The following is a 12,435-nucleotide window of genomic DNA, read 5'->3' as shown; positions in this document are numbered from 1 at the left end:
ATTCTGCCTGCTCCCCATCCTCCTCTAGAGTCTTTACCCTCCCTCCTCAGATTGGACTGTTTGGCAGAGTGTGGAGTGAAAAAAGGTTAAGCGCATCAAAATGTTTGACGACATAACTGATTAAAAAGCCAATTATCGATAATTCTGTGCAAATGTCAACACAATATTTTTCTAGTTAAATTTAGCGCATAATTTTTAGGTTGATACTTCACATGTCACGAAAAACTAAGTTGGAAACACTTTTTGTTGAGAAAAAGGGTTTTAACACAAATAAATGTGGTGTCACATGACAGAATTAGCCTATATGCAGTGTTCGTGGCGTTGCTCCCATTAAAGAACTGTTTCTCTGTAGTTCAAAGGAACATTAAATCTATTATACATCAGTTCTCATTCTCCTGGATCTCTGCTGCCTTCAACACTGTGAATCATCAGATCCTTCTGTCCACCCTCTCATCAGTGGGCATCATAGGAACTCCACTTCACTGGTTTGAATCCTATCTCATAGGTAAGTCTTTCAGGGTTGCCTGAAGAGGGGAGGTATCTAAAGCACATCAACTGATCACGGGGGTTCCTCAGGGTTCAGTTCTTGGGCCCCTCACTCTTCTCCATATACACTACATCACTGGGACCCATCATACAGGCACATGGGTTCTCCTACCATTGCTATGCTAATCACACACAGCTCTACCTTTAATTTAACCAGATGATCCCACAGTAGCTGCACTAATCTCAAGCTGTGATGAAATGGATGAAAGAACATCACCTGCAGCTCAAACTGGCAAAGACTGAGCTTCTCGTATTGCCTGCCAATCCGACTCTACAGCACGATTTCACCATCCAGCTAGGTTCATCATCAATCACCCCATCAAGGTCGACCAGAAATCTTGGAGTAATCTTTGAAGACCAGCTGACCTTTAAAGACCACATTTCAAAGACAGCTCGGTCAATCAGGTTTGCACTACACAGCATCATGAAGATCAGGCCCTTCCTAACTGAGCATGCAGCACAACTTCTTGTCCAGGCCCTGGTCATTTCTAGGCTTGATAACTGCAATGCTCTTATGGCTGGACTTCCATCATGTGCAATCAAACCTCTATAAATGATTCAGAACGCTACTGCACGTCTTGTCAACTTGTTCAACGAGCCCAAAAGGGCCTATGTGACACCTCTCTTTATCTCTGACTAACACTTGCTGCTCGCATCAAGTTCAAGGCATTGATGTTTGCTAACAGATCTACCACAGGCTTAGAACTCTCCTCTCAAAACACAACTCTCCACACAAAATCACTCTCCAGATCATTTTCGTTCTCTTTTCCTTGCTGATGGAATGATCTCCCCACCTCCATGCGGAATGCAGTATTTAAAAGACTGCTGAAAACCCATCTCTTCCGTGAGCACTTAACCTCATCATAAAAAATAAAAAAATTCTATGTTTTTACTTTCCTTGAATTCATCCCTATTCTAGCTTATGCTACTCTGAGATACAGTTGTGGTCATAATTACTGGCTCAACTGGTAAATATGATCAAAGATGGCTGTAACAATAAATCTGCATTGTTTATCCTTTTAAGTTTTCATATTTTTTTTTTTGCAAAACTCCAACCTTTTATTGAAGTAAATGAATTGAAAGTGGGGGGAAAATCAAAACACTCCAAAACACGTTGGTCATCATTTTTGGCACCCTTTTATTAATTATTTGCTTTTTGCAACCTCCTTTTGCCAAGATAACAGCTCTGAGTTTTCTCCTATGCCTGATAAGTTTGGAGAACACCTGACAATAGATCAGAGACCATTCCTCCATACCCCATACACAAAATAAATATATTTGAAATATATTTTCAGAATATATTTTGGAATATATGCAAATATTTGAAATTGGCCCAATAAATATATTTCACACTTAACATCATATATTTTTGTTATATTTCAGAATATATTTCAATGTATTTTTTCTGTACGGGTCCCCAAAAGTGTCAAAATATATGTGGCATATATTCCAAATACATTGAAATATATTCTGAAATATAGCAAAAATATATGATGTTAAGTGTATGGGACAGAATCTCTCCAGATCCTTCAGATTCCCAGATCCATGTTGGTGCTTCTTCTCTTCAGTTCAGCCCACTCATCTTCTATAGGGTTCAGGTCAGGGACTGGGATGGTCATGGCTGAAGCTTCTTTTTGTGCTCAGTGACACTTTAGTGTTGATGGAAGATCCAACCACAGCCCATTATAAGATTTCTAGCATCAGGTTTTGATTTTTTATCTGTTGATATTTGCTAGAATCCATGATACCATGCATCTGAACAAGATGTCCAGGACCAACAGCAAAAAAATAGGCCCACAACATTAAAGATCCAGCAGTATATATAACCGTGGGCATGTGGTACTTTTTGTCCCTGTTAGCATCAAACGCATCTGGTGAGTTTGCTGCCAAAAAGTTCTTTTTTTTTGTTTCATCTGACCATAGAACCTCATCCCATTTGAAGTTCCAGCCATGTCTGACAACTGAATATGCTGGAGTTTGTTTTTGGATGAGCGAGGAGATTTTTCTTGAAACCCTCCCAAACAACATGTGATGTAGGGGTTGTTTGAATTTTTTTTTTAAAATTTAAGGCTTTTTGACCCTAAAGGCCGCATTATACTTCTGCGTCGGACCTACGCTGCAGGCAACGCGTTGGTTTTCATTTATACTTTTGCGTCGCTGTCCACGTTGACGCGCAATTACACATGCAGAGGGAGCATGTGAAACCCGAGGGAGCGGTCCTAGCAGACCAATCACAGCACTTGCGTCCGCTTAGAGTTGACGCGTTGTTACATTTTTGGAGAGGTGCACGTCAGGGTACGCCGAAGGGTACGCGCGCTACACACAGCCTACGACGTAGCTACGGGATATTCTATCATCATTTACTCACCCTCAAGTTGTTCTAAACCTGCATGAGTTTCTTTCTTCGGTTGAACTGAAAAGAATATATTTCGATGAATGTTGGTAACCAGACAGTTGAGAGTAGCCATTGACTTCCATAGTAGGAAAAAATACTATGGAAGTCAATGGCTACTCTCAACTGTTTGATTACCGACATTCTTCGAAATATCTTCTTTTGTGTTCAGCAGAAGAAAGAAAGTCATACAGGTTTGTAACAACATAAGGGTGAGTAAATGATGACAGAATTTTTATTTTTGGGTGAACTATCCAAAAAATCAACTAACACTGTTCGCAACAAAACACTTAAATCTAGAGGACTCGTTTTGAATATACTTTAGCACAGCAGTGCTGTCAGACCAAAACACAGAATCTTGTAATTTCATCCTTAGATCTCTTTTCCATAGCCTGTCCATTCGACTGGCGAGAGTGGCGGCTGTAACTCGAGCCTTACCCATCAAGAAGACAGAATGTACAATGTTCTGATTGTTTTGGAGAAGTAGGTAAGACACAACGCCATAGCCTTCCTCACTGGCATCCGAGAAATGATGTAACTGAGCTGCCGGTTTCAAACATCTTTTTGTCTCAGATTTCTCCAAGCCATGAAGATATTCGAGCCAATTTCTCCATTTCTGTACATATTTGATGGGTATAACACTATTTCATCCAACCCCTTCCCTGCAAAGATCTTGAAGAATCTTCTTTGCGGAAAGAACTACTGGAGACAAAAATCCAAGAGGATCATATATAGCACTAACCACGGAAAAGTATCCCTCTTCTGGTAAAATGTCTGTCCTTTATTACTACCTTAAATCTGAAGGTGTCAGATTTGGCACACCACTGTACACCTAGTACCCTTTCCATCGGAAGCACAACATGGTTCAAGTCAAGGTCTTTTACCTCTTTCACCCTGTCTTCTTTTGGTATGGAATTGAACACCTCCCGACTGTTGCTCATCCATCCAGATGGAATCCACCTTTAGCACACATTGCATGAAGCTCCTTATAGTTGAATAGCATCAGATTCTGTGGGCACTGAATTAAGATAATCATCCACATAGAAGTGTTTCCGGATGACCTCTGCCATCTTGCAATTAAACAAACTTCCATGGTCCTCTGCACATTTCATACTGCTTGAAATGCGGAGTATTTTCTGAATTTTCTTTGCAGACTCAAAGCCCGCTGTTCTGCAACTATTTTATTTGTTTGGTAGGACCACATCTTTATTCTTGAGGGGCAATGCAGTAATGACCATCTATAAGTTTTAAAGACTGAGATACGAGATCCATGAACTGATTATCTTCTTTAGACATCCCTACCAGTTCATCCAGAGCATTTTCAGGGAAATCGGTCTTAAACTGTTGTTCCCAAAGCTCATCCAATTTTAAGACAGAGATCCTGTTAACAGTCACGTGAGGTTGGTCATTACAGAAAGTTCCATTCCTTTCCATTCCTTTAAGCGGTCCATTCACTGTCCATCCAAGTATGGTTCTTACCACATATGGTCCATTCATTTGACTGCGAACAACCTGCCATGGCTCCAGTGCCTCTGGTACATTTGCTCCAATTAAGAGCTCAACTCCTGCTTCTTTTGAGGGCAAGTGTATACTATTTAAATAAGGCCATGGAACAAGATCGCTCTGCATGGGAATATTGGATTTAGAAACTGGCATACTTTTCTGGGAATACACTTCAGGAAGTGAACAATAATGTGTCTGATCCAATCCAGCAACTTCTAGATCCTTGAGAACAGCTGGAAACCGATTTGTCTTGATTCATGGTTTTAAGCAGAATATGCATTTTTTTGCCGTAAACATTAAGCTTATCCATAAGACTTTCTATACAAAAGGTCGCTGAACTGCCTGGATCTAAAAAGGCATAGTTTCCATATATTAGGCAATAGGTTTCCACTATTTTGTTTCCATTCTTAGATTTAACACATACTGGAAGAATGGACAAGGCACAAGCATCTTCACCGGCCCCAGTAAGTCTACTGGACTGAACAGAGATCAGAGCACTGCCCACTGCTTGCTTTTGGTTTATCACGCTGAAAGACATGAAGGATGCTGGGATGTTTAGAGCCACACATACTGCATGTTATGTGCTTCTTACAATCTCTGCTAATATGGCCTGTACATAGACAGCCAAAACAGATTCCTTTCTTCTTCAGAAAGTCCAGCTTTTCTTTATGGATTTTTGCCACAACAAAGACAGGATGCAATTCCTTTATTAGTTTTCCCAACATCTTCCATACCTGGTACAGTAACAGTGGTAGCAAAACTACTTCCCTTAGTCTTAGAACGAATCATGCTTCGACCTCCACCAAAAGGAGCCTCTAAGATGTTTCCAAACAAAGGATCTGTTGCATTTTTTACTTGCTTCTCTCTAAATCCTTAAATGTCTTTAAATGCTGCTGGTTCCTTTACGTTTTTCCTGCAGATCACACGCCACTGCTATCACGGTTGTTAGATCCACTGTCTCTCTCTCGTCTTGTGTGTGTGTGTGTGTGTGGTGTTCGTACTGAGTGTTTCGTGTGGGCGTTACCGCTTATTACCTGATTCCCTGACTACCTGATTCAGCGCCAGCTGCATTCCATCAGCCAGCCTATTTAATGCCTTGTCTTTCGTCTTGTGTTCTCTCGTCTGCTTTTAAGTACTACGTGCCAGGCTGGATTCCTGTTTCTAGTTCCTTTGTGGATTCTACACTCTGATCATCACTCATCATTCCAGGGTTGCCCATCGAAGTCCCTGCGTCACCACTCTCCTGCTGTCAGTGGTGTTGGACTTTGAGTTGCTATCTTTCTATCTAAGGAATCTTTTACTTGCATCCGCGTATACTTTATGTAACAACTGCACCCCATTTGTCTCTGAGCTTAAAAGGCAACTTTGAAAGAATTATTTGCATGTTGATAGCCAAGTTTAACTCTTTCATATAACGAACATCCTCCATAGCATTACAGCAAGCTCTAAGAAAAAGATGATAATCTTGTAAAGCCCTAGTATCCTTAGGTTTAATGAACTTCCAAGAGAGCACTTTGTCCATATATGCTGAAGAGATTTTGAGTTTGTTTCCAAAATGTTCCTTAAGTAGGGTCTTGGCTTTCATGTAACCCTGCGTGGAAGTCATGTGTTGACAACTTCTGACAAGTTCTCTAGGTTGACCTCGGGTATACTGCTCAAGAAAATAGAAACAATCACCATAGTTGTTTGCTCTTTTTTCCACAACCTCCTTGAATGAAGTAATTTAAGTAATGGTGTTTCACCAACATGGCAGTAATTTCATTTTGTTTTTCCATAAGACGCAATATATTTCCTTGTTCTCCATCCGTTAGTGATTGTCCTGAAAAAGGTACATTGCTACCATGATTACTGAGTAGCTGCCCATTCACAGATGCAGTTGGCTGAAATGGTGTTATGGACCTTGGTTGTTGCATAGGCTGAAGCTGAGAATTACTTTCCTTATTTCTTGCTTCTCCTGTTGAATTAACAAACAAAGACTGTGACTCGACATGTGTGTCAACTTGAACTGATGCCACTGCCATTGAATTAGAGCAGATCGCTTCATCCTTTTCCTTTCATAGTTTTCTTACTTCCGAATGCATGCTTTGTTCTAATGAAGCAGACCTATACACGTTGGCTTTAGCCATAGACACAGCTATTTTAGTTTGAAGATCAATTTGTTCCTTTTTCTTTCTGAAACGCTCCTCTTCTTCTTTCACAGCATGCTTCTGTTGCAGCATTTGCTGACTGGCTAATGAAGCCACCACTTCAGCTTCAGCTTGAAGGCAAGCAGATGATGTCGATGAGCTACTAGATCGTAAACGAGAAGAACTCCTTTTACTTGATTTTTTGCTGAATAGATTTGAAATACTATCAGTTGGTTTGATCTCATCCATGAAATGCTCAAGTCAATGCAGTACATTCCTCACTTTGGTTCAGAATCCTTAGTGAATTTGCATTTGCATCAGAGGTTTCAGCAGCAGGCAACAAATCATTTGAAGGAGATTGCCCTTGAACCGCCATAGTCATTGTTGGTATTCCATCTAATGAGATGACAGAGGACATTCATTTCTCTGTTCAGATGCTGCTGCTATGGTAGGAGTCAATGAAGTTTTCAAAGGTTTAAGATCAGACAGCCATTGCTCCATCTTCTATAAACCCCTTGTTGAACCGAAAAACTGAGCCATACCATTCATTTAGCTTTATTTGTTCCTCAGCGGGAAGTAAAGGAATCACACTCTCATGCAAAGTGACATCATCTCTCAAAAGCTTCAATGTTTCCAGCAAAGAGCAAACTTTGAATGAATTTTCATCATTTTGCATAAGCTCTTTCATTGAAGCAATCACATTTTTTATTTTATTCACTTTGGATACGGTCCTTTTGTAGCGATTCAATCTTTAACTCCCAAGCCTTTGCGGTGAGCTTACGCTCCCTTTTACCCTCTATAAGCGCATCAGCCTCATCTTCATTCATTTTCACTCATCAAACAACTAAAGCGACACATACAACTTTCAAGGCAATCTGTTTAATCGCACACAATTGTGCAAATCCCAGCGCTGCGTGAAACACACGACATAAACTACGCACTTTCCAGATTTTGCCGTTTTATGCTTGCCCTCTTTGAATGTAAAAAAATTATATATATAATATAGGCTATATATATATATATATATATATATATATATATATATATATATATTGCAATTTTAAGTTTAGTTTAACATTTGACATTTTCTTATTTAGCTGAAGCAACGTCTTTCTGAGGATACTACTCTATTTAGCCTGCTGAGCATTACACTTTTTGTCTCCACTCTCCATGTTTTGTGTCATCCGTCTTTGAGCTGTATGTTTGCCTGCTGAGTTTTTGGAGGCAACTGTTATATTCTCCCTCATGCTGTTACATAATATCTGAATATGTCTAGAATTATGTTCATTTAAAAAAAACTTATGTTTCTAACGTCTAAGCATCATCAAGTTGTGTTTATCATAGACCTTATTTTACTCATAAACTGAAAAACTACCTTATAAAAAACCATAGGAAAATCTCGAGGGAACCACTGTCTTGACACAAAGGTAAAGGAAACAAATCCAGATCTGGCTTTTCACGCTAGACAGCCTGCTGATAAAGCGAGAATAATCTTTTACTCTCACTCTGCTTTCAGCCATTTTTCTTGGTTTCTTAGGTTGCTCTCTCTCTCCGCTGAAAGTAAGTGTGTGTGTGTGTGTGCGTATGTGTGTGTTTTGAGGGGGTTGTGTAAAGCCCAATTTACCTTGTCAATCATTACTTTTTTCTCTCTTTTTTCCTCCAAGGTTGGCCGTTCACAAACACAGTCTGTAAGATGAGTGGTCTGGTACAGGGTATGTCTGTGTCTGCCTCTGTGTTCACACTTGTGGCCATTGCAGTGGACAGGTCAGTGATGTCATTACATGAATCTGATGAAACTTGTCAAGAATACTTTAAAATCCAATTCTAAATTATATATATTTGAAATGAAATAAAGACATTAAACAAAATATTTTTATAAAAATGTTTGAAATTAATACAGTACTGTGCAAACACACGCACACACACACACACACACACACACACACACAAATGGTTTTAAGCCAGTTATTTATTTCTTTGCTGTAGTGTGTCAGTAGGAAATATCAGTTTACATTTCCAAACATTCCTTCTGCCATTAATTGTAATAATGCACAAGGAGTCTGACAACAGCTGGTAGCATCCACACGGAGATCTGATCTTATCGAGTCTGTGATTACATGAAGAAACAGAAAAAACTGAGACAGACTAAATTCAGAAGAACTGTGGCAATGTCTCCAAGATTGAAGAAACCTGCATAGCTGCTGTACTGTGAAAGGTTTTAGGCACTTGTGTAACAATGCTGTAAAGTGAGGATGCTTTCAAAAATAATGTCATAAATAGATTTTATTTATCAATTAACTTCTATAAACAAAATCAAATCAATATTTGGTGTGACCATAGCCTGGCAAGCCAGACCTACATCAAGATGTTAGGTCTGGCAACTCACCATAGACACGGCTCAATCCGAGGGGCGGGATAAACGGCTGTCTTTCAAACTCACTCTGCACGCAATAGGACAGCGCTTCAACCAACCAGAGCGTTTTCCCAAAAGCGGAGCTAGTTGATAGATTCAACTTTTGCCATATCTGGCCGGCAAAATTATGAACACATCTTCCTTTTTTAAGAATGACTTAAGTGCCATTCTTTGCTCTTTTCTCAAAGAAAAACTTAACTCCAAGTCCTCCAGAGTCACGGCCAAAGCCGATTCGAAAGACTGTTCGCCAGCAGCCGCCATTCTTTGTTTTCAAGTAGCAGGGAACCATCGAAACTCTGTCGTCATTATGTTAAGCCCGCCCAGCCTACTCTATACACGATGTGATTGGCCTGACCCAATTTAGGTTTTTACAGCTCCGTAAGTCAACGGAGAATTGCTAGACTACCCTGGCTGCAAAATAAATTTTGCTGCCGCTAGGGTGCGTCTAGATTTCAAGGCTAGTGTGACCACCCTTTGCGTTCACTTTTTTTCAGGTAGCTTTGCTGGTAGGTTTTTTCAAGCGTCTTGGAGACACACTCCAAAATATAAATAACTGGCTTAAAACCATTTTTTGGGATGTGAAAATACTAATGTGCCTAAGACTTTTGCACAGCTTTACGCACACACAAAACATATTATCAGGGTTTGAAATTAACTTTTTCACTATGTGATCTATCTATCACATCTAAGCTGTGAAGCAGGCCTTGTGAGATTCAAAGTCAGATTCATTTCATTGTTTTGTCTGTGAGATTCATTCAGTGTTACTCCTCTGATCTAATGCGATAAATAGTCAGGTCAAGTCACGTTTATTTACACCTTTTTACAATACTGATTGTTTCTAGGCAGCTTTACAGTTATAACAGGAAAATAATGCATCAAAGTGTGTTCCGGCTGTACAGCAGATCTAGAAGAAATAGTCCAAAGGGGTCATGAAATGCATTTTCAGATCTTTATATTATGTTTCTGGAGGTTAGCTTATGAAGTTAGCAAATAGCAAATAGCATCTTTGGCAAAAAGTTAGTTTTTGCTCCAAAAACATTAAAATATTTGTAAAAAATTATAATTTTCAATAATGTTTTTCACTCTCTGTTGAAAAAACACCTCAGTTCAATGGGCTTAGTCTCTTTCATAAATGCAATAAATGCCCACTGCTGTGATTGGCAAAATTCCTTGCACGGTTTACATGCCCTCCCCCACAGCCTGTGTGACATCTTTTTTGATGTTTGAGATGGCCAGAGTATTTATCTATATACGTATTGCTTTCTTAAATAATGACTACAGTACAACACTAGCTACACATTGTGTAATAGGTTGATAATAGCAACGGTACACAAACTACACCAACATACTGTATGTTCAACTTGACTACACTTCCTTCACACAATATATAATATTCAACTCAAAAATATTGCTAATCAGTGTATGTAGCGATTTGATTAGCAGCACTCTAGCAGTGTTTTAACTTAGTCTCCTAACAGTGCTAAATGCTGGTTTGACATACATTACAAACACACTTAAAAGAATATAAATAAATGTACCAGCATTTCCAGTTTAATCATTTTAAACTGGGGAGTTGAAGAGCAACCTCTTATATGTGTAAATATCAAGGACATTTTGATTTTCCATTTCATAACCGCTTTAAATAAAGACATTATGTTTTATGATAAAATACGACAAAAGGGGAAGTAAGCGGAAGAAAATAATTACAGAAAAAGGCATTTTGGTGTACAGTTTATGCCTGATGGATTTATTCCAGCTGTAAAGAGCTCTATTCCAATCTCCTCCAGGTTCCGTTGCATTGTGTACCCTTTCCAACCTAAACTCACCCTACTGGTTGCTAAGGTGACCATAGTGATGATCTGGGTGCTTGCAGTGGTGATTATGTGTCCATCAGCTGTGATGTTGACTGTGGAGAGAGTGGAGCATCATTACATGGTCAACAATGAAGACTACAACCAAACATACACACTTTTCTCATGCTTTGAGAACTGGGCCAACCCACAGATGAGAAAAGTGTACACCACCGTCCTGTTTGCACACATTTACCTTATTCCCCTCACCTTGATCACGCTTATGTATGGACGTATCGGGATCAAACTCTACACCACCTCTGTGATCTCTGGAAACGATCAGCACGAAACGGGACAGTCTCACACCTCCCCTCCAGCTCCTGGAGCCCAGCAGAAAGGCCGGCCCCTCGTTTCCCAAAAGAAGATCAAAGTGATCAAAATGCTGAGCGTCGTGGCTCTGTTATTCACACTCTCCTGGCTGCCTCTGTGGACCCTGATGCTCCTCACGGACTACGGAGGTCTGAACGAAGACAACTTGGAGATGCTGAGCGGCTATGTGTTCCCATTCGCTCACTGGTTGGCCTTCTCAAACTCTAGCGTCAATCCCATCATCTACGGATACTACAATGAGAACTTCAAGAGGGGCTTTCAGGCGGTGTGCAGTACGCATTCGTGCTGCTGCGAGGGAATGTCTGTGAAGAGCGGAATGCAACGGAAAGCAGGAGGAGACGTTAGGGATCCTGCGGTCAACTCCAATCCCCTGAATTTCGGTGCAAGGAACCGGGTCTACAATGACGGCGATCTGAAGAACTCCGGGACGTCTCTGGAGTTGGAGCACAGGAGAACTGGTCGGCTTGGTAATAACTCGGCCTGCTCAAATGACACAGGATCCAGTGCGGGATCTGGGACAAAAGGGGTCACAAACCAAAAAGTCTTTCAGATGGAGGAGCCAGAAAGTCCTATCAGAAGGGGTAAAAACCAAGCCTGGGATGAATAGGTGGATTATTTATGCGATTAATGGACTCTGGTTGTGGGCAGTTGAGACTCCACAGATCTTTAATGTAAAGTGAGATATGAAAATTGAGATCATTAGATCAAGTCAGTACTGATCTCATCAGAACATTTCTGTGAAAACACTTGAAACACTCAAAGGCTGATTTAACTCATTTTTGGACTCAAAATTCTCAAGCTCTATTTTGTTTCCTGGAAAGTGCAAACGAGAGCAATGTTAAAGGAGGTCATATGAAGTCATATAATGCATTGTAAAGCATTTGTTTACAAACTTTAGCTTTTCAACAGAATTTAATTTGCAATTAAAAGATTTTAATTCACCAAATTCTTGCAACAAAAAAAAAAAAATATATATATATATTTAAAATAAATGTCTAGTCTAAACATCCAACAGGAAAATCTGTGGGATACTTGGTAACATACTCAATTTCAAACATTTTAATCTTGTACAAAACATTTCTGATATTTGAATTGGAGTCTGCGAAATGACGTTTAAACCTGTTTTTCTCAGATCAGGCAACATCTGTTTTTCTGCGATCACTAAATTGGCTGTGTTTATCATTTCTCAAGACGGTATTGCACAGCTGCACAAATATTTCCTGAAATCTGCATTGTATTTTGTATATTGTATTTGTGTGTGTCCTTTATTATGTA

At 39.8% G+C, this 12,435-nt stretch overlaps 1 protein-coding gene across 1 annotated transcript in view; it reads left to right on the top strand.

Moving 5' to 3' along the window:
* The window catches only part of npffr1l2 (neuropeptide FF receptor 1 like 2), a gene marked incomplete at its 5' end in the record, with an annotated part of 39,582 nt that extends 27,715 nt beyond the window's left edge, over window positions 1–11,867 (top strand). The window contains 2 exons of the mRNA XM_084114315.1: window positions 8,232–8,331; window positions 10,768–11,867. Coding sequence (XP_083970441.1) covers window positions 8,232–8,331; window positions 10,768–11,767 — 1,100 coding nt within the window. The 3' untranslated portion in view covers window positions 11,768–11,867. The remainder of the gene's footprint in view (window positions 1–8,231; window positions 8,332–10,767) is intronic.
* Window positions 11,868–12,435: the final 568 nt, after the last annotated feature.

Source organism: Abramis brama (assembly GCF_963993115.1).
Source record: "Abramis brama genome assembly, chromosome: 5".
Taxonomy (NCBI): Eukaryota; Metazoa; Chordata; class Actinopteri; order Cypriniformes; family Leuciscidae; genus Abramis; species Abramis brama.
Note: the sequence above shows the minus strand (reverse complement) of the source record. Positions and strands in the feature narration are given on the sequence as shown.